Source organism: Anolis carolinensis, chromosome 1, assembly GCF_035594765.1.
Source record: "Anolis carolinensis isolate JA03-04 chromosome 1, rAnoCar3.1.pri, whole genome shotgun sequence".
Classification (NCBI taxonomy): Eukaryota; Metazoa; Chordata; class Lepidosauria; order Squamata; family Dactyloidae; genus Anolis; species Anolis carolinensis.
The window spans coordinates 8,696,374-8,719,333 of NC_085841.1; the positions used below are offsets into that span (position 1 = coordinate 8,696,374).

At 37.4% G+C, this 22,960-nt stretch overlaps 1 protein-coding gene across 8 annotated transcripts in view; it reads right to left on the reverse strand.

Annotated features, from left to right (window-relative positions):
• Positions 1 to 22,960, reverse strand: part of LOC103280090 (uncharacterized) — a 41,180-nt gene that overhangs the window by 8,235 nt on the left and 9,985 nt on the right. Inside the window, exons 5-22 of one of the 8 annotated variants that reach the window (XM_062970016.1) lie at positions 22,492 to 22,584; positions 20,453 to 20,536; positions 19,520 to 19,612; positions 19,091 to 19,183; positions 17,873 to 17,941; positions 16,657 to 16,740; positions 15,536 to 15,628; positions 13,337 to 13,420; positions 12,511 to 12,603; positions 12,268 to 12,360; positions 10,925 to 11,038; positions 10,072 to 10,128; positions 6,542 to 6,655; positions 5,976 to 6,032; positions 5,751 to 5,834; positions 3,852 to 3,965; positions 2,856 to 2,912; positions 1,565 to 1,639 (exon numbers count right to left, since the gene is read on the reverse strand). In XM_062970016.1, coding sequence (XP_062826086.1) covers positions 1,565 to 1,639; positions 2,856 to 2,912; positions 3,852 to 3,965; positions 5,751 to 5,834; positions 5,976 to 6,032; positions 6,542 to 6,655; positions 10,072 to 10,128; positions 10,925 to 11,038; positions 12,268 to 12,360; positions 12,511 to 12,603; positions 13,337 to 13,420; positions 15,536 to 15,628; positions 16,657 to 16,740; positions 17,873 to 17,941; positions 19,091 to 19,183; positions 19,520 to 19,612; positions 20,453 to 20,536; positions 22,492 to 22,584 — 1,551 coding nt within the window. The remainder of the gene's footprint in view (positions 1 to 1,564; positions 1,640 to 2,855; positions 2,913 to 3,851; positions 3,966 to 5,750; positions 5,835 to 5,975; positions 6,033 to 6,541; positions 6,656 to 10,071; positions 10,129 to 10,924; positions 11,039 to 12,267; positions 12,361 to 12,510; positions 12,604 to 13,336; positions 13,421 to 15,535; positions 15,629 to 16,656; positions 16,741 to 17,872; positions 17,942 to 19,090; positions 19,184 to 19,519; positions 19,613 to 20,452; positions 20,537 to 22,491; positions 22,585 to 22,960) is intronic. The other 7 variants (XM_062970030.1, XM_062970026.1, XM_062970038.1 and 4 more) reach the window with 7 other exon arrangements.

Below are 22,960 nucleotides of genomic sequence, written 5' to 3' on the forward strand. Positions count from 1 at the left end.
AGAAAACCTAGAGAGGTGTTCTTTCCAGTAAAAAAAATAGCAATGTCTTTATTCGGTTTTATGTTGTTGTTTTCATGGAGTCCTGTTCCCCTAACCCCAGTGAAGGTGGAGGATTATCTCCCCAGCAACGTAATGTATGTACAGTAGAGTCTCATTTATCCAACATAAACGGACCGGCAGAACGGTGGATAAGTGAATATGTTGGATAATAAGGAGGAATTAAGGAAAAGCCTATTAAACATCAAATTAGGTTATGATTTTACAAATTAAGCACCAAAACATCATGTTATACAACAAATTTGACAGAAAAAGTAGTTCAATAAGCAGTAATGTTATGTTGCAATTACTGTATTTACGAATTTAGCACCAAAATATCATGATGTTTTGAAATCATTGACTACAAAAATGTATTGGATAATCCAGAATGTTGGATAAGTGAGACTCTACTGTATTACATAATGCTGGGAACAACAAGTAGTTTCCATTAGGCTTGTGAAATTTGGCCAAAAGGCATCCCTTTTTGGGGTCCATTTTTGGCTAATCCTTCATTCTGTTTACCAGGAAGTTACTTGAATCGGGAGTTATGTTGCTGTTTTCATTCGGTAAAGATTCGGCCTATTGGCAACAATGGGCAACTTTAAAGGCTCAAACCTCAGTCATTTTAAGGCATTTACACACACGCACACACATGAATATATACATATATAATATAATTTACAATAATATATAATATTATAATATATTGTATATGCACATAATATTAATATTATTTTATAATACAATATAATACTAATAATACAATATAATAATATTAATGATAAATTATATATTACATGTAATATTATTAATAATATTACAATATATAGATATAGTACAATATGGTAATTTATTGCCAGTATTGTGGTATGCTAATAATATGATATTGTATGTAAATTTAATTTGTAAGCCGCTCTGAGTCCCCTTCAGGGTGAGAAGGGCGGGATATAAATGTATTAAATAAATAAATAAATAAATAAATAAATAAATATCTGCATGAAACCTACCTCGGTTTTAGACCCCATTTACAACTGTATGCTTGCCAAGTTTCAGAACAATTCACCAGTCTACTGATTTTTTAGAATTATTTTAAGTTTTTACCATAACATTTTTTTAAAATAAGACAAACCGCAAGAGAGGGTTCTGGGAACTGTAGTCACAGGTTGTGTCCATTCTCAACCAATCAGAGCATGGACTCAGCCAGGCCTTTTATTGACTGAGAAACAGAGAGAGAGCCTCTTCAACTCCCATTATGCTGTGAGACGAACTTATAGACTTTTCAATGCCCGCCCCATGCAAGTGCTGCTGGGAAAGCGAGTTTCAGAGAATTACACAAAACTGACCACCAATTATTATGAATCACTTTCAGTCAAACTGATCCAGGACTAAGCCTAGTTTCCATTTACATATTATGGGGGCGGGGAGAGAATAATAGCTCTCAGAATCAAAAGGCTGATTCTAAAAAGCTTCATTTAATGGAGAAAAAACTTACTCAATACTTTCTTATTGATTTATGGCTGTTTCTTACTTGAAATGGTCTTTACAATCAGAGACTTTTGGAAGGTCGTTTTCAAAAAGTCATCATCATGGCTTTTAGGTATCTCTTTAAATAGAAAAGGCAAAAGTATTCAGTTTCTTGAGGCCATAGATATAATTCTGCTAACAAACAAAACACCAGCATTTCTGAAATTATCCAAACTTCTTCATTCAGATTTTTTTAAAGTGATAGTGCTCAAAAAAGTACCTGTGTTCAGCTGGATCCACACTGCTATATAATGCAGTTCGAATATCATTATATAGGTCTACACTGACCATTTGCTACAGTTCCAAACTGTATTATATGGCAATGTAGATCCAGGCTTCAGCCCCATTTGCACTGCCATATATATAATGCAGTTAAAGCTGAACTGCATTATAGAAGTTTGCACTAACCATACAATGCAGGTTCAGTCAGTTTCTTGCAGCATAAAAAGAGGAAGGGGACAATAAAAATAAAGGTGGCAACCCCTTTAACACCTTTAACTAACTTTTATTTTCACATGAGTTTTGTGGATAAAAATCCACTTCTTCAGATGCAGTATTAAGGCCTTTCAAAATTTCAGCGAAGGATATAAGCATATGTATACACCTGTGAGAGTGAAAATAATGAAGTAGAACTTCGAAAGATTCAAATCATATCCCTTGCCCAAAATTTACAAAGGTCTGATTGGGGTGATACAAGTCTTTCAGATATTGACTTAGTGCTGATGTGAGAAAGGGATCAATCTATTTGCCAAAAAATAATTTTCCAAAATTCAAAATTCTCCAAGAAGGCCCCTCCTATTATGTGTGAAGTAGAGAGGGCTCTTGTATACAATTTATGTAGTGTGTCTTTCTGTCAAAGACACAATGCCATTATCTTTGTTCATACCACTGCTAACGGATTGGAATTTGTGAACATACAGATTTCAATTTGGCAGTTTGCGTCTTTCTGTCAAAGACACAATGCCATTATCTTTGTTCATACCACTGCTAACGGATTGGAATTTGTGAACATACAGATTTCAATTTGGCAGTTTGCGTCGCCAGTAGCCCATGTGAAAATACAAAACACCGAGTCTTAAAGATGCTGCCAAGTAACCTTTTCTTTTTTTCTCTCACCCCTCTCCTCAAAATGTGTGAGTTTTATTTATTTATTTCCAATATTTCACTAGGTCAAATAATTCAGTCTCTCAAGACCTTGAGAAATGAAGGCAGACCACCCTTTTTGCCCATGTCTTCAATGGACAAAATCTGCCCATTGCCTTACATTCACTTCTAACTGCCCTCAAAAGTCTTACCTGGTGCGATGACAGGATAGTGAGGTATTTTGGGGACATTATGGAACGAAGATGGAACTAATGAGAAATTAACAAAAGTACATATTAGAATAAATCTCAGGAGCTAAAAAGCATGCAATCTCAATAATATTAAACAATAATATAATATTAAACAATGAACATGCAAACTGAAAATTTCAGCAAAAGTTATAAGCATATGTATACACCTGTGAGAGTGAAAAATAATGAAGTAGAATGTGTTGTCGAAGGCTTTCATGGCCAGGATCACAGGGTTGTTGCATGTTTTCCGGGCTGTATGGCCATGTTCCATATATATACAAACCTTCCTTGCTTAGTTTCTCCATACCTCACAACCTCTGAGGATGCCTGCCATAGATGTGGGCGAAACGTCAGGAGAGAATACTTCTGGAACATGGTCATACAGCCCGGAAAACATACAACAACCCAATGAAGTAGGAGTTAGAAAGATGCAAATCATATCCCTTGCCCAAAATTTGCAAAGGTCTGTTTGGGGTAATACAAGTCTTTCATATATTGACAATAGTCACTTAGTGCTGATGTGTGAAAGGGATCAATCTGTTTGCAAAAAAAAAATAATTTTCCAATGTTCAAAATTCTCCAAGAAGGCTCCTCCTATTATGTGTGAAATAGAGAGGACTCTTGTATATAATTTATGTAGTGTGCTTTTGTGTCAAAGACACAATGCCATTATCTTTGCTCATACGACTGCTAACGGATTAGCAAAACTGAAATCTATATGTTTACAAATTCCGAGTCCCCAGTAGCCCATGTGAAAATACAAACCACTGAGTCTTAAAGGTGCTGCCAAGTAAGTTTTTCTTTTTCCTCACCCTCTCCTCAAAATGTGCGAGTTGTTATCCATCTAGTGAAATTCCAGAGCTCATTGGGCTTCCTGGGCATTGGGCATTTTATTTTGTAACTTGTCCCATTGATTCCCCTGTGTGCTTCTGCAATCTAAACCATAGAAATATTTACCTCTCATTTTACAACAGTAGAGAAACCCATGGGTGCATGCTGAGACTGCATATTCTTTGTGTGAACAGCGACGTTTGCATTGACATTTCTTTGTGCTGATACGTTTGGGGAAATCTTTAACAAAACAAAATAATCATGTTCAAGTACCCATCCTTCATTATTTTCTACATTATTTGTCACTGAAAAATCCACCATAACATCATCATTATCTTAGTAAATGACAAATATGAAGAAATGTAATTTTTCCCTTTTACAGACACAACAGAGTTTAGGAGGTTATTTGTTAATGGTTCTTGACCATCAGGGTAGTTGCAGTCCCCAAAGTTTGCTGTTATAATTGTTTTTTTTGTTTTTTTTTTCATGTCAGGAGCAATCAGAGTTGCTTCTGGAGTGAGAGAATTGGCCGTTTGCAAGGACGTTGCCCAGAGGACGCCCGGATGTTTTGATGTTTTTACCATCCTTGTGGGAGGCTTCTCTCATGTCCCCACATGGAGCTGGAGCTGATAGAGGGAGCTCATCTGCGCTCTCCCCGGGTGGGATTTGAACCTAGCAGCCTTTAGGTCAGCAACCCAACCTTCAAGAAACAAGGCTTTTATCCCCTAGGCCATCGGAGGCTCCAGTTAGGGTTAAAATTGTTAAAATTGTTAAAATAAAGGGTTAATTTCCAGGGATTGACCATGGAGTTGCACCAAAGGATCTAAAGGTTCTTAAAAAGTTGATTGCTCAGATTTCTTTAAAAAGTTTTTTTATTTGTTTTTTTCCCCACTTTCATAAGGGTCTTGCACCCCTAACCCTGTAGTTGAAAAGAAAGAAGTAAATTATTTCAAGAAACAGGGTTTTGTTCTTCGCGTGAGTGTGTGTGTGTGTGTCAGGAGTGACTTGAGAAACTACAAGTCACTTCTGGTGTGAGAGAATTGGCCGTTCACAAGGACTTTGCCAAGGAGATGCCCAGATGTTTTGAGGTTTTACCATCCTTGTGGAAGGCTTCTATTATGTCCCTGCATGGGGAGTGGAGCTGACAGAATGTGCTCATCGTGCTCTCCCCGGGTTGGATTTGAACTGGGAACCTTCAAGTCATCAGTACTGCCGGCACAAGAGTTTAACCCACTGCACCACCGAGGGCTGCATAAGAAACAGGTCTTAAATACAAATGGAGTATCCACATCTAAATACAGTGGAGTCTCACTTATCCAACATTCGCTTATCCAACGTTCTGGATTATCCAACGCATTTTTGTAGTCAATGTTTTCAATACATCATGATATTTTGATGCTAAATTCATAAATGCAGTAATTACTATGTAGTATTACTGCGTATTGAACTACTTTTTCTGCCAAATGTGTTGTATAACATGATGTTTTGGTGCTTAATTTGTAAAATCATAACCTAATTTGATATTTAATAGGCTTCTCCTTAATCTCTCCTTATTATCCGACATATTCACTTATCCAACGTTCTGCCGGCCCGTTTATGTTGGATAAGTGAGACTCTACTGTATATACAAGTCTGTATGTCCATATGTCTGCCTGTTCCACAAAGGCACAAAGGAAGAAAGGAAGAAAAGGAAAGAAGAAAAAGGAGAAGGAAGGAAGGAAGAGAGAAGAACAAAAAAGAGGAAAAGAAATAAAGAAGAGAAAGGAAAGGAGAGAAAGGTTGAAGGGAGGGAAAGAGGAAGAAGATATGAAAGCAGTGGGACAACCCTTTTGAACCCAGGCAACTCTGGTTATATGTGCTATTGTGAAATGAACTTCATTTTAAATTTCTCGTTATTCATGATTATTTAATAGCTCAGAGCAGAAGACTCCATGAGAATTTTCAGAGCTAGTATCACAACAAAAATTGTTTGCTTATATACATTGGACAAGTAATTTGGTTTGCCTGTACCCAAGCACTTCTTACCTAAAGCCACAATGGGAGTTAAAGGTGTGTCAGGAAAACTGAGAAACGGATTGTGAGGTAAGGCGCTGTCCTCAAGAAAACTCCCTTGAAACACAAAAGGTCAAATAATTCAGTCTCTCAAGACCTTGAAAAATGCAGGCAGACCACCCTCTTTGCCCATGTCTTCAATGGACAAAATCTGCCCATTGCCTTATATTCGTTTCTACCTACCCTCAAATGACTTACCTGGTGCGATGACAGGATAGTGAGGTATTTTGGGGACATTATGGTACGAAGATGGAACTAATGAGAAATTAACAAAAGTACATATTAGAATAAATCTCAGGAGCTAAAAAGCATGCAATCTCAAAGGTTCACTCTATAATATTAAACAATGAACATGCAAACTGAAAATTTCAGCAAAAGTTATAAGCATATGTATACACCTGTGGTAGTGAAAAATAATGAAGTAGGATGTGTTGTCGAAGGCTTTCATGGCCAGGATCACAGGGTTATTGTATGTTTTCCGGGCTGTATGGCCATGTTCCATATATATATATATATATATATATATATATATATATATATATATATATCTTCCTTGCTTAGTTTCTGCATACCTCACAACCTCTGAGGATGTCTGCCATAGATGTGGGCAAAATGTCAGGAGAGAATACTTCTGGAACATGGCCATACAGCCCGGAAAACATACAACAACCCAATGAAGTAGGAGTTAGAAAGATGCAAATCTTGCCCAAAATTTGCAATGGTCTGGGTAGGGTGATACAAGTCTAAATCATAGAAATATTTACCTTTCATTTTACAACAGTGGCGAAAGCCATGGGTGCATGCTGAGTCTGCATATTCCTTGTGTGAACAGTGTTTTTTGCATTGACATTTCTTTGCGCTGATACTATTGGGGAAATCTTTAATAAAACAAAATAATCATGTTCAAGTACCCATCCTTCATTATATTCTACAATATTTGTCACTGAAAAATCCACCATAACATCATCATTATCTTAGTAAATGACATATATGAAGAAATGTAATTTTTCCCTTTTACCGACACAACAGAGATTAGGAGGTTATTTGTTAATGGTTCTTGACCATCAGGGTAGTTGCAGTCCACAAAGTTTGCAGTTATAATTATCAAAATAAAGCTTCAATTTCCAGAAATTAGCCATGCAGTTGTATTTAAACACCTAAAGGTTATTAAAGAGTTGACTGCTCAGATTTTTAAAATATATATATTTGAGTTTTTTTCCACATTCACAAGGGTCTTGCACCCCTAACCCCATAGGTGAAAACAAAGCAGTAACATATTTCAAGAACCAGCTCTAAAATGTGAATAGGTTACCCATATCTGAGTATATACAATTCAACGTATGTATGTCTATATGTCTGCCTTGTCCACAAAGGCGTTTGCTAGGTGAAGTGGCCCTCTGTCATTTGGTTGGAGTGGCTGTTGCTAAGTATAGGATTAACTGGAGCTAGGTGATGTCCCTGGGAAAGAAAGATGACATCCTCAGAGGTTGTGAGGAATGGATAAATTAAGTAAGGAAAGGAAAGAATATATATCTGTGTATAGTCCAAGGTGTGGCAAGAGTTCTTTGTCACTGGGAGCCAGCATTAATGTTTCAGTTAATCACCCTAATTGGCATTGGAAATGTTTTGTCCCTTGCCTGGGGGCATTCTTTGTTCAGTCAAGTCCTTATTGTGTTGGTTCCCATCTACTGTTTTGATTTTGGAGGATGCCTGCCATAGATGTGGGCGAAACGTCAGGAGCGAATACTTCTGGAACATGGCCACACAGCCCGAAAGACATACAACAACCCTGTGATCCCGGCCATGAAAGCCTTCAACAACACAAAGATGACATTCATCTGAAGAGAAGGCAGAAGGAAGGAAAGAGCCACAAACAGAGCCATTCTGCCATGGAGACATTGGGATGCAGGCCCTCTCAGAGCTGGAGAAGGAAGAAAGGAGAGGGAAGGAAAGAAAGAAACAGAGAAAGATATATCCACTGCCTTGTATTAATATTCATGTGTCCACCAGAGACGGGCAACTAAAATGATCAAGGGTCTGGTGAACAAGCCCTATGAGGATCGGCTTAAAGAGCTGGGCATGTTTAGCCTCCAGAAGAGAAGGCTGAGAGGAGAACAGTCCAAAGTTACTTTTTTATCTGGATTGAATCCTGCCTGCCAGCCACAAGAAGTGCCTTGTATATAGTTCAAGTGCTACATCTCCCATAATTCCCTAACAGCTCTCTGGATCGAGAGACTGGTCTGCTCTGCTCCATGTGAAAAATGTCATTTCCTAATTGGTTCTGTCACAAAAACATGGGGAAACTTAATTACACTGGCAAAACTTTGTCTTTGTGCAAGGAATGTTGTCCTATAAATAGCACATTTTGGGTTATTGAGTCTCTCTCCACCAATTTAACAATGTTTCTGCCACAAAAACAAAGTTTCTGGAGTAGAAGAATGACTTTCAAAGTAAAGACAACCCAATGAAACAGGAAATAACACTGTGTTGTCGAAGGCTTTCATGGTTGGGATCACAGGGTTGTTGTATGTCTTTCGGGCTGTGTGGCCATGTTCCAGAAGTATTCTCTCCTGACATTTCGCCCACATCTATGGCAGGCATCCTCAGAGGACCACCTAAACCACCTAAACTGGGCTCTACAGGCCAATGGATACTCCACCACAGACATCAGAAGAGCTGCAAGGCCAAGAGCAAGCCAGGAGAGTCAAGACAAAGATCCACCCAGAGGAAAGGTGTTCTTCTCATACATCAAGGGAACCACTGACTGCATAGGCAAACTGATGAAGAAGCACAACCTACAAACTATCTACAGACCCACAAAGAAAATCCAACAAATGCTACGGTCAGCGAAAGACAAGAGGGATCCTCTCTCCTCTGCAGGAGTCTACCGGATACCATGCAGCTGTGGACAAGTCTACATAGGGACCACCAAACGCAGCACCCAAACAAGAGTCATAGAACATGAAAGGCACTGCAGACTAATTCAACCAGAGAAATCAGCCATAGCAGAGTACTTTTGAACCAGCCTGGACACAGGATATTATTTGAGAACACAGAAATGCTGGACCACTCCAACAACTATCATGTCAGACTACACAGAGAAGCCATTGAAATCCACAAGCATGTGGACAACTTCAACAGAAAGGAAGAAACCATGAAAATGAACAAAATCTGGCTACCAGTATTAAAAAACTCTAAAATCAAAACAGTAGATGGGAACCAACACTCTGAGGGCAGAGGGCAGCTAATGACTGAACAAAGGATGCCCCCAGGCAAGAGACAAAACCTTTCCAATGCTAATTGGGGTGATTAACTGAAACATTAATGCTGGCTTCCCAGTGACAAAGGACTCTTGCCACACCCTGGACTCCCCACAGATATATATATATATATATATATATATATATATATATATATATATATCCTTTCCTTGCCTAGTTTATCCATGCCTCACAGCCTCTGAGGATGCCTGCCATAGATGTGGGCGAAACGTCAGGAGAGAATACTTCTGGAACATGGCCACACAGCCCGAAAGACATACAACAATCCAGGAAATAACACTTTCGATCCAGGAACAGATATTTGTTATTATTATAAATGTTTTTATAAAAACTTTGAAAATTCGGCAAAAATCTGTGGATAAGTCAAATGTTCTGAATTTGGTAAATGTATTCTACCACTATAGCAAGTTTTATCAAGATAACTTAAAAATGAGGGAGAGAGAAGCCCCTCAATTTTTCACATTGGCAGTGATGTTTTCCTTCATGCACATGCGTGTCTGCCATAAACGAAGTACTTATGAATATTCTAAAGTTTCAGAAAGTTTTGAACTTTTTGTCTTCAAAATTCAGAAATGACTTTAGAAATGAAGCGCCAGCACCCCCTACTTTCAAACAGGGTTTACAACCATTTTTTTTTTCTGGATCGCACATGACTAATAAATATGTGAGGGGAAGTCATAGGAAGGAGGGAGCAAGCTTGTTTTCTGCTGCCCTGGAGACAAAGACGCAAAACAATGGCTCCAAACTACAAGAAAGGAGATTCCACCGGAACATTTGGAAGAATTTCCTCACTGAAAGAGCTGTTCAGCAGTGGAACTCTCCGCCATGGAGTGTGGTTGAAGCGCCTTCTTTGGGGGCTTTTAAGCACAGACTAGAGTGCCATCTGTTGGGGGTGCTTTGAATATGATTTTCCTGCTTCTTGGCAGGGGGTTGGACTGGATGGCCCACGTGGTCACTTCCACCTCTATGATTCTATGAATACAGTTGCTTCTACCTGCCCTCATACATCATACCTGGTGCGATGACAGGATACGGAGATATTTTGGGGAAATTATGATACGATGGTGGAGCTAATGAGAAATGAACAAAAGTACACATTAGAATAAATCTCAGGAGCTAAAAAGCATACAATACCAAAGGTTCACTCAATATTAAACAACGAACCACCAAAATGAAGATGTCATCTACACCTCTTACAGCAGTACATAGGGCGAAGGAAATGACACGTTGTCATTGAAGCCACATATTCATCAAATCAACATGTTAACTCGCATAGGCCCCAACACTCACCAGCTTAGAGCAGGAGACAGCAAGAGAGGCAGCAGCACCCAATCACAAATTGGGAGGGGATGGAGACATTGGTGGAATAGAAATTGTAACTCCCCAAACAAAGATATAAAGTAAAATTTCTGGTAGAGATCTTGCTTCAAAGCACCCAGTCCCTCTTCAGCTTTGTCCATCTGACCCAGAAATTCATTGATCAATCACTTATCATCTGGGATACTGAAACATTCTTAGTGTCACTTCTGCATTCCCAACAACAGACAAATAAAGGGATAGAATTTTTCAGATCCATATATTTAGTATAAGAAAAGGTGGCACCAGGTAGAGCATTTCTCATCTTGAGTATCAATGGGTGGGAAATGTGGCAAACCCTTTAAGACTAACTAGTTTTTATTTTCACAGGAGCTTTTGTAGATGAAAACCCACTTCTTCAAATACAGTATTAAGGCCTTTGAAAATTGTAGCCAAGGGTATAAGCTTATGCATACACCTGCGGTATACAGTATTAAAGCATTTTATTGTGTAATTTGACCCATTGATTCCCTTGTGTGCTTCTGCAATCTAAATCTTAGAAATATTTACCTCTCATTTTACAACAGTGGAGAAAACCATGGGTGCATGCTGAGTCTGCATATTCATTGCGTGAACAGCGATGTTTGCATTGACATTTCTTTGAGCTGATATGTTTGGGGAAATCTTTAACAAAACAAAATAATTGTGTTCAAGCACACACCCTTCAGTATTTTCTAAGTTATTTGTCACTAAAAAAAATCCACCATAACATCATCATTATCTTAGTAAATGACAAATATGAAGAAATGTAATTTTTCCCTTTTACAGACACAACAGAGATTAGGAGGTTATTTGTTAATGGTTCTTGACCATCAGGGTAGTTGCAGTCCACAAAGTTTGCAGTTATAATTGTCAAAATAAAGCTTCAATTTCCAGAAATTAGCCATGCAGTTGCACTTAAACACCTAAAGGTTATTAAAAGTTGATTGTTCAGATTTTTAAAAAAGGGAATATTTGAGTTTTTCCACTTTCACAAGGGTCTTGCACCTCTAACCCCATAGTTGAAAACAAAACAGTAAAATATTTCAAGAAACAGCTCTAAAATGCAAATAGGGTACCCACATATCTAAATATATACATGTCAAAGTATGTATGTCTATATGTCTGCTTGTCCACAAAGGCATTTGCTGGGTGAAGTGGCCCTCTGTCGTGTCATTGGATTGGCTGTTGCTACGTATAGGATTAACTGAGAGCAGGAGATAGCAAGAGAGGCAGCAACACTCAACCACAATTTGGGATTGGATGGAGATATTTGTGGAATAAAAATTGTGAAGATTGTATTGGTGGAAACAACTACCCAAATAATGATATCAAGTAAAATTCCTGATAGAGATCTGGCTTCAAAGCACCCAAACCCTCTTCAGTTTTGTTCATCTGACCCAAAAATCCTTCGGTCAGTCACTTATCATCTGGGATACTGAAACAATCTTAACTTCACGTCTCCATTCCCAACAACAGACAAATAAAGGGGTAGAATTTTTCAGATCCATATAAGAAAAGGTGGCACTAGATAGAGCGTTTTTTTATCCTGAATATCAATGGGTGGGAAAGGGTCACTGGGAAAAGGTTTATGTTCTTTGTATTTCCTCTGACTTTTTGATGAATTCAATACATTTTCCCATTAAGGAAAAAAGGTCAGGATTTAGCCTCTTGAAATCGGAGATGGCAAAATTGTTTGCAATTATTGGAAAAGATAATATACTGCATTACTTAGCTAAGTAAATCAAGCCTATGTCATAACCATCTCCAACGTCTACATTTCCAACAATAGACAAAACAAGGAGCTCAGAAAGGATTATTGGAACCCATACATTCAGTATACAAAAGCTTGTAACAAGGAGACCATATCTTACGTGGAGTACTGATGGGTGGGAAATGCTGAAAAGGAAGATGTGGATATCGCTCTTTATTTCCTCTGACTCGATGATGAGTTCCGTGCATTTCCCCTTTAAAGTGAGAGGATATAATTTTAGCTTCTCAAGATCAAAGATGGAAACAAGATATTTTCTTTCTTTCCCCCTGCTTTCTAGAATGAAATTGTCAAACCACAGTTGGGGGGGGTGACAAAAGCTTGCATCAGGGAGACTATTTCTTACCGATTGTATCAGTGGATGGGAGAGACTCAGAAGGAAAATGATGATATCCCTTTTTATTTCCTCTGCCTCTATGATGAGTTCCATACACTTCCCCTTTAAAGAAAAAAATGTAGTCCCTCAAGATCAGAGATGGAATATCTTTTAACAAACATTTCTTTGAGCAGAAAACAGCATTTTAATACAAAAATATTATTCTCCAATCAGAAAATGGCATTACATGTACAGGAAAAGCTGTTTCCTGGCCCTCAAAATTCACATCTTCTCTGGAGGGAAAGATTTACATATACATTTTATACAGGATAAACCTGAAACATTTCCTTTTTGGCCACCTTTTTGAAGAAAACACAATTACTTTTTTTCTTCTTTTTTTCTCTTCCTTAAGAGAAACTCCTAAATCACAATGTGGGGAAATAGAATAATCTGTGGAATAAAACTAAGGCTGTTTTATTTCTTTGATGTGCAGAATATAAGACAGAATCCCAATGGTTGGTCTTAACTATGCTTCATCATATAACTAGTGTAGACCTCTAAATGCATTTTGAATTGCATTGAATCACATGGTTCTACATTGACTATACACACCATTCAATCAAACGTAGGTAGTTGCAGTGTAGATCCAGTCTATGACACAACCATAGTATTAACTAACAAAAGGTGCTTCAATACAGGTAAATCCTATTCATTCACTAACTCATTTCTAATCACATTTAATAGTGGGAATCATCACCATAATCTAACAACAGAGAAATCGAGGGGACAATACAGAATTATTGGGCTCCATATATCCAGAATATGAAAAGCTTCTATCAAGGGGAATGTTTCTTACCTAGATCATAGCTGGGTGGGAAACTCTCATAAGAGGAATGTTCTTTATTTCCTCTGTCTCTATGATGAGTTCTGTGTGCTTTCCCTTTAAAGAGAAAAGATACACATTTAGTATCTCAAGATCAGAGGTGGAAACATTTTTATAATATTTGAAATTACTCAGACAGTGATCAAGAATACTGTTCTTGAGCATAGCAAAGCTGTGACAAAAATGATTTTGATGGATGAAAATATTCAGAGCTCAGGATGTATTCTACACAAATGCCAAACATTTTGTTCAACAGAAAACAGAAATTTCATAAGTATTTTCTGTGCAGAAAATGCTGTTACATGTACAGGAAATGTTCTTGTTGAGAGAAAAATTGCAACTTTCCATGGGGGAGAGGGGAGCTATTATTCTGTGATACTAACTATATGGCAATTTTCACAAAACCAGTCTGAAACATACAGTGTTTGAACACATTTTGCAGTGGAAGGAAATCATCTTAATTGCTGTCGAAGGATTTCATGGTCGGAACCAATGATTCCGACCACGAAAGCTTTCCAGAAGCATTCTGGAACATGGCCACACAGCCTGGAAAACTCACAGCAACCTACCTTAATTGCTTTTCAGTTTTTTAATGAAACCCTCATAACACAATTGGGATGGGGGAATACGGACAGCTGTGGAATAAATATATGGCTGTTATATATGGTCAGTATTGGCCCACATCCTGCGGTTTGAACTGCATTATGTGAGTCTACATTGACCATATAATGTTGTTTAAACTACATTGTTTGGCAATGTAGATTCAACCTATCACTGAACTAAAGTAGACTGCCTACATTTCACAGGCGTATAACAGGGTTGGGAGGAAAATAAATTTATAAACAAGCATCTTGTTATCCCTACGAATGTCCCAATCCTCAAAAACTGTTGGCTTCTTTTGAAAAAAGCTGTATTCGCAGTGGTCAGACAGCGTTGTATTTCAGTGTTGATGTTGACTTTTGTGGAGAGGGGGCTGCCAAGGGATCAGACAGATTGCATACAATTTAACCTGAGCAGACTGAAATCCAAAACTAAGGTTACAACAATGTCTGTTATGGAATTCCAGTATGCTGGTGATAATGTTGTGTGTACTCATTCAGACCACAGGCCACTCTAAATACTTTTGCAGAAGCGTACAAAAAGCTTGTCCTCTAGCTGACCATCAAGTAACTAAAGTGCTCTATTAACAGACACCAGCCAATCCCTCTGTAATGCCAGAAATACAGCTTAATGGTGTATCGACCATTCCCACCACCCTGGCAGCTACCTCTCTACAAAAGTTAACATCGACACTGAAATAAAACGCCATCTGGGCTCTACAAGTGCAGCATTTTTTGCATAAAACAGGGAGTGTTTGAACTTCGGGGCATTTATAGGTATACCATGATGATGATGATGATGATGATATTATTATTATTATTATTATTATTATTATTATTAATACTTTATTCATAACCTTTATTCAGGGTTGCTTACAAATAGCACACGATGGTGCCATACAACAAATAAAATGCAATACATCAACATTAAAATAAATAACACATTTACATATAACCACACATATAAACTTGACAAAAGCAAACTCAATTTAAATAAAGTAATTAGCAAAAAGTGGCTATAGCCATTGATTAAAAAGATCCATGAAATCAATTTAGCATCCCAGGTATATACCAATCAGAATATAGAAATAAAGTGCTCACGTATTTGGCAATCAGTCTAGCTACTGCCTTAAACGTTATCAAAGGCCTGATGGAAGGAAAAGATCGGAATCAACATGTTAACTAACAAGAAGTGAGTTAACATTGGTAAATCCAATTTGTTTACTGCTCTTTTCTTATCAAGACTAGAAGCAGGATTTTAGCCTCGGTTTTTTAAACAAGACATATCTCCAATGTCTACTTTTCCAATAATCAGGAAATCCGGAGGCCAATATAGAATTAATGAAATCCATATATCTATATATATAAAAGGGTAATGGAATCACGGCACCGGACAAAACAACTAAACTAAACACCCCACAACCTCGAAAATTGACAGCACAACCTCTCATCCACACCTCTATGTTCATACAACAAAAAGAAAAGAAAAATTAAGTCCTAGCCACAGCAACGCGTGGCCAGGCATAGCTAGTACAATATAAGAAAAGCTTGCATCAGGGAGACCATTTCCTACCGTGAGTATTAGTGGATGGGAGAGCCAGAGAAGGAAAATTATGATATTCCTTTTTATTTCCTCTGCCTCTATAATGAGTTCCGTGCACTTCCCCTATAAAGAGAAAAAATTAAAATGTAGTCTCAGTATCAGAGATGGAACACCTTTTTGCAAATGTTTGAAAATATTCAAGCAGCGATCAATAACTCTTCTTGGACATCAAAAATCCCTGACAAATATTTCTTTGAGCAGAAAACAGCATTTTTAATACAAAAAATACGATTCTCCATTCAGAAAATGCTATGACGTACAGGAAAAGCTGTTTCCTGGCCCCCAAAATTCACATTTTCTCTGGGGGGAAATCTACATGTAAATATTACACAGGATAAACCTGAAACTGTAAGTTTTTGAACACTTTTTTGAAGTAGAAGAAAACACCTTAATTGCTTTTTCTTATTTTTTCTTCTCTCCTTTAAGAATGAAACTCTCAAAACACAACGTGGAGAAATGGAATAATCTGTGGAATAAAACTAAAGCTGTTTTAAATCTTCGATGTGCAGAATATAAGACAGAATCCTGTTAGTTGGCCTTAACTATGCTTCATCGTGTCGCTAGTGTAGACCCCTAAATGCAGATTGAACTGCATTGAAGTGAATTACATGCATCTACACTGACTATACACACCATTCAAACTGCCTTACTTGACGGCGATTCAATCCATGACAGAACCATCGTATTAATGAACAAGAGGTGTATCAATACAGGTAAATCCTGTTTCATTCATTAACTCATTTCTAATTACATCTAATGGTGGAAATTGTTCTATGGTTTCTTAAAAACATCATCACCAATGTCTACATTTCTAACAACAGAGATTTCCAGGGGCTAAGACAAGGTTATTGGGCTCCATATATCCAGAATATTAAAAACTTTTAATATTTTATTTTGTAATGGTATCTGTTTTATATGAACTGATGTTTGGTAGATTGTTTTATATGAATTGTTGTTTTTACATTGTTTTAGGCATTGAATTTTTGCCTATTTACTGTAAGCCGCTTTGAGTCTCCTCGGAGAGAAAGGCGGGGTAAAAGTGATGTAAATAAATAAACAAATAAACTTCCATCAAGGGGAAAGTTTCTTACCTAGATCATAGCTGGATGGGAAACTCTCAGAAGAGGAATGTTCTTTATTTCCTCTGTCTCTATGATGAGTTCTGTGTGCTTTCCCTTTAAAGAGAAAAGATAAAAATTTAGTGTGTTGTTGAAGGCTTTCATGGCCGGGATCACAGGGTTGTTGTATGTTTTCTGGGCTGCATGGCCATGTTCCAGAAGTATTCTCTCCTGACCTTTTGCCCACATCTGTGGCAGGCATCCTCAGAGGTTTGTGAGGTATGGAGAAAGTAAGCAAGGAAGGTTTATATATATCTGTGGAAAGTCCAGGGTGAGAGAAGAACTCTGTCAGTTGGAGGCCAGTGTGAATGTTGTAGTTAATCACCTTGATTAGCATTGAATAGCTTCATCTCCTGGCTTCTTCCTGCCTGGGGGCATCCTTTGTTCAGAGTCATTATCTGCCCCTGGTTCCCATATCTGGAACTCCTCTGTTTTCAGAGTGTTGCTTCTTATTTGCTGTTCTGATTTTTGAGTTTTTTATTACTGGTAGCCAGATTTTGTTCATTTTCATGGTTTCCTCCTTTCTGTTGAAGTTGTCCACATGCTTGTGAATTTCAATGGCTTCTCTGTGTAGTCTGACATGATAGTTGTTGGAGTGGTCCAGCATTTCTGTGTTCTCAGATAATATGCTGTGTCCAGGTTGGTTCTTCAAGTGCTCTGCTATGGTTGATTTCTCTGGTTGAGTGAGTCTGCGGTGCCGTTCATGTTCTTTGACTCGTGTTTGGGCAATGCTGTGTGTGGTGGTCCCTCTGTAGACTTGTCCACAGCTGCATGGTTCATCAAGTGCTCAGCCATAGCAGGGCCTTTTGAATTCTCTGACATAGATCTCCTCACCTTTTGAAACTACATTTCCCAGAGTTCTGTGCTTTCTTTCCCAGCAAACTCTGCTTTCTCCTTGCTTTTCCTCTTCTAATGGTAATATGCCATTAATATAAAGAGGAATGTGAGCCTTTTGGGCTGTTTGCCATAAATATGGAACTGACTTTGGGAGGCTTCTGAGCATTACAAAATTAAAATGAAAAAGGATTGGGTAAGTATTAATTCTTAAGTTTTAGGCGCAGATCACTCCCATTTGTCAGATACCACTTCAAAAGTACAGATTTAACGAATTTTAATAGGACTTACAAAACTGAAATTTTTACAAAAGTCTAGTATATGAAAAGGTTCCATCAAGGGGAATGTTTCTTACCTAGATTATAAGCAGAATGATGTAGTTTTTTATTTCCTCTGTCTCTATGATGAATTCTGTGTGCTTTCCCTTTAAAGAGAAAATATTGAAATTTAGTCTGTCAAGTTCAGAGATGGAAACCTTTTAGCCAATATTTGAAAATGCTCATCAGTGATCAATAACATTTTTCTTGAGCATCAGAAAACTCTGACAAGAATTATTTTGATGGATGAAAATATTCAGGGCACAGGATTATTCTGCACAAAGGCCAAACATTTTGTTCAACTGAAAAATGTGTATCCTAAAACATTTTCTGTGCTATTACATGAATGGGAAATGTTCTTGTTGGGTACAAAAATTGCAATTTTCCATGGGGGACAGGGGAAGCATTATTCTATGATCCCAAATATGTGTCAATTTCGAACTGGCTTGATCTGAAACATGCAGAATTTGAACGCATTTTGAAGTGGCAGGGAAATACAATTGCTTTTCAGTTTTTTTAATGAAACCCTCAAACCACAATTGGGGAGCCTGAGGCGGATAGGGACATCTGTGGAATAAATATATAGCTGTTATATGTGGTCAGTATTGACCCATATACTGCAGTTGGATCTGCACTGCACTGCATTAAGTGGGTCTAGATTGACCGTATAAAGACATTAAAACTACATTGTTTGGCAGTGTAGATTCAGCCTATCACAAAACCAGAATATTAACTAATAAAAAGTGAGTCAACATAGGCAAATCCAATTCGTTCACTGCTCTATTCTTATCAAGACTTCTAGCAGAATTTCATCCTTGGTTTCTTAAACAAGACATACCTCAATTTAAATAAAATAATCAGTAAAATGTGGCTGTAGCCATTGATTAAAAAGATCCATACAATCAATTTAGCATCCCAGCTATATACCAATCAGAATATAGAAATGAAGTGTTCAAGTGTTTGGCAATAAGTCTAGCTATTGCCTTAAACATTACCAAAGGCCTAGTGGGAAAAAAGATCAGAATCAAAATGTTAACTAACAAGAAGTGAGTCAACATTGGGAAATCCAATTCCTTCACTGTTCTTTTCTTATCAAGACTAAGAGCAGGCTTTCAGCCTTGATTTTGTAAACAAGACATACAGTATCTCCAATGTCTACTTTTCCAATAATTGAGAAATCCAGGGGCCAGAACAGAATTAATGAAATCCAAATATCCAATATAAGAAAAGCTTGCATCAGAAAGACCATTTCTTACCTAGAGTATCAGTGGTTGAGAGAGCCAGAGAAGGAAAATTATTATATTCGTTTTTATTTCCTCTGCCTCTATAATGAGTTCCATGCACTTCCCCTTTAAAGAGAAAAAAATAAAATGTACTCTGTCAAGATCAGAGATGGAACACCTTTTTGCAAATATTTGAAAAAATTCAAACAGTGATCAATAACTTTTATTGGGCATCAGAAATCCCTGACAAACATTTCTTTGAGCAGAAAACAGAATTTTAAATACAAAAAATATTATTCTCCATTCAGAAAATGCTATGACATGTAGAGGAAAAGCCTCAAAATTCACATTTTCTCTGGGGGAAATCTACATGTAAATAATAAGTCCTAGCCACAGCAACGCGTGGCCAGGCATAGCTAGTACAATATAAGAAAAGCTTGCATCAGGGAGACCATTTCCTACCGTGAGTATTAGTGGATGGGAGAGCCAGAGAAGGAAAATTATGATATTCCTTTTTATTTCCTCTGCCTCTATAATGAGTTCCGTGCACTTCCCCTATAAAGAGAAAAAATTAAAATGTAGTCTCAGTATCAGAGATGGAACACCTTTTTGCAAATGTTTGAAAATATTCAAGCAGCGATCAATAACTCTTCTTGGACATCAAAAATCCCTGACAAATATTTCTTTGAGCAGAAAACAGCATTTTTAATACAAAAAATACGATTCTCCATTCAGAAAATGCTATGACGTACAGGAAAAGCTGTTTCCTGGCCCCCAAAATTCACATTTTCTCTGGGGGGAAATCTACATGTAAATATTACACAGGATAAACCAGAAACTGTAAGTTTTTGAACACTTTTTTGAAGTAGAAGAAAACACCTTAATTGCTTTTTATTTTATTTTTTTCTTCTTTAAGAATGAAACTCTCAAAACACAACGTAGAGAAATGGAATAATCTGTGGAATAAAACTAAAGCTATTTTACATCTTCGATGTGCAGAATATAAGACAGAATCCTATTAGTTGGTCCTAACTATGCTTCATCGTGTCGCTAGTGTAGACCCCTAAATGCAGATTGAACTGCATTGAAGTGAATTACATGAATCTACACTGACGATACACAACATTCAAACTGCCTTATTTGACGGCGATTCAATCCATGACAGAACCATCGTATTAATGAAGAAGGGTGTTTCAATGCAGGTAAACCCTGTTTCATTCATTAACTCATTTCTAATCACATCTAATAGTGGACATTGTTCTATGGTTTCTTAAAAACAACATCATCACCAATGTCTACATTTCTAACAACAGAGATTTCCAGGGGCTAAGACAAGGTTATTGGGCTCCATATATCCAGAATATGAAAAACTTCCATCAAGGGGAAGTTTCTTACCTAGATCATAGCTGGGTGGGAAACTCTCATAAGAGGAATGTTCTTTATTTCCTCTGTCTCTATGATGAGTTCTGTGTGCTTTCCCTTTAAAGAGAAAAGATACACATTTAGTATCTCAAGATCAGAGGTGGAAACATTTTTATAATATTTGAAAAGACTCAAACAGTGATCAAGAACACTGTTCTTGGGCTTAGCAAAGTTCTGACAAAAATGATTTTGATGGATGAAAAAATTCAGAGCTCAGGATGTATTCTGCAAAAAAGGTCAAACATATTGTTCAGCAGAAAACAGAAATTTCTATCCATAAGTATTTTCTGTGCAGAAAATGCTATTACATGTACAGGAAATGTTCTTGTTGTGAGAAAAATTGCAACTTTCCATGGGGGAGAGGGGAGCTATTATTCTGTGATACTAACTATATGTCAATTTTCACAAAACCAGTCTGAAACATACAGTGTTTGAACACATTTTGCAGTGGGAGGAAATAATCTCAATTGCTGTCAAAGGATTTCATGGTCGGAACCAATGATTCTGACCACGAAAGCTTTCCAGAAGCATTCTGGAACATGGCCACACAGCCTGGAAAACTCACAGCAACCTACCTTAATTGCTTTTCAGTTTTTTAATGAAACCCTCATAACACAATTGGGATGGGGGAATACGGACAGCTGTGGAATAAATATATGGCTGTTATATATGGTCAGTATTGGCCCACATCCTGCGGTTTGAACTGCATTATGTGAGTCTACATTGACCATATAATGTTGTTTAAACTACATTGTTTGGCAATGTAGATTCAACCTATCACTGAACTAAAGTAGACTGCCTACATTTCACAGGCGTATAACAGGGTTGGGAGGAAAATAAATTTATAAACAAGGATCTTGCTATCCCTACGAATGTCCCAATCCTCAAAAACTGTTGGCTTCTTTTGAAAAAAGCTGTATTCGCAGTGGTCAGACAGCGTTGTATTTCAGTGTTGATGCTGACTTTTGTGGAGAGGGGGCTGCCAAGGTATCAGACAGATGGTATACTATTTAACCTGAGCAGACTGAAATCCAAAACCAAGGTTACAACAATGTCTGTTATAGACCTCCAGTATGCTGGTGATATCGTCGTGTGTGCTCATTCAGAAGAAGACCCACAGACCACTCTAAATACTTTTGCAGAAGCGTACAAAAAGCTTGTCCTCTAGCTGACCATCAAGTAACTAAAGTGCTCTATTAGCAGGCACCAGCCAATCCCTCTGTAATGCCAGAAATACAGCTTAATGGTGTATCAACCATTTCCACTACCCTGGCAGCCACCTCTCCACAAAAGTTAACATCTACACTGAAATAAAACGGCATCTGAGCTCTACAAGTGCAGCGTTTTTTTGAATAAAACCAGGGAGTGTTTGAACATCGGGGCATTTATAGGGATACCAAGATGATGATGATGATGATGATGATGATGATGATGATGATGATAACTTTATTTATGCCCCGCCCCCTCCCATAGAGACTGGGGGTTGCTTACAAATAGCACACGATAGTGCCATACAACAAATAAAATGCAATACATCCACATTTAAAATAAATAACACATTTCCATAAAACCACACATATAAACTTGACAAAAGCAAACTCAATTTAAATAAAATATTCAGTCAAATGTGGCTGTAGCCATTGATTCAAAAGATCCATACAATCAATTTAGCATCCCAGGTATATACCAATCAGAATATAGAAATAAAGTGTTCAAGTATTTTGCAATCAGTCTAGCTACTGTCTTAAACGTTATCAAAGGCCTTCTGGGGGAAAAAGATCGGAATCAAAATGTTAACTAACAAGAAGTGAGTCAACATTGGTAAATCCAGTTTGTTCACTGCTCTTTTCTTATCAAGACTAGAAGCAGGATTTTAGCCTCGGTTTTTTAAACAAGACATATCTCCAATGTCTACTTTTCCTATAATCAGGAAATCCAGAGGCCAATATTGGATTAATGAAATCCATATATCAAATATAAGAAAAGCTTGCATCAGGGAGACCATTTCCTACCGTGAGTATTAGTGGATGGGATAGCCAGAGAATGAAAATTATGATATTCCTTTTTATTTCCTCTGCCTCTATAATGAGTTCCGTGCACTTCCCCTTTACAGAGAAAAAATTAAAACGTCGTCTCAATATCTGAGATGGAATACCTTTTTGCAAATATTTGAAAAAATAGACCCCTAAATGCAGATTGAACTACAGTAGAGTCTCACTTATCCAACACTCACTTATCCAACGTTCTGGATTATCCAACGCATTTTTGTAGTCAATGTTTTTGATACATTGTGATATTTTGGTGCATATTTCATAAATACAGTAATTACTACATAGCATTACTGTGTATTGAACTACTTTTTCTGTCAAATTCGTTGTATAACATGATGTTTTGGTGCTTAATTTGTAAAATCATAACCTAATTTGATGTTTAATAGGCTTTTCCTTAATGTCTCCTTATTATCCAACACATTCGCTTATC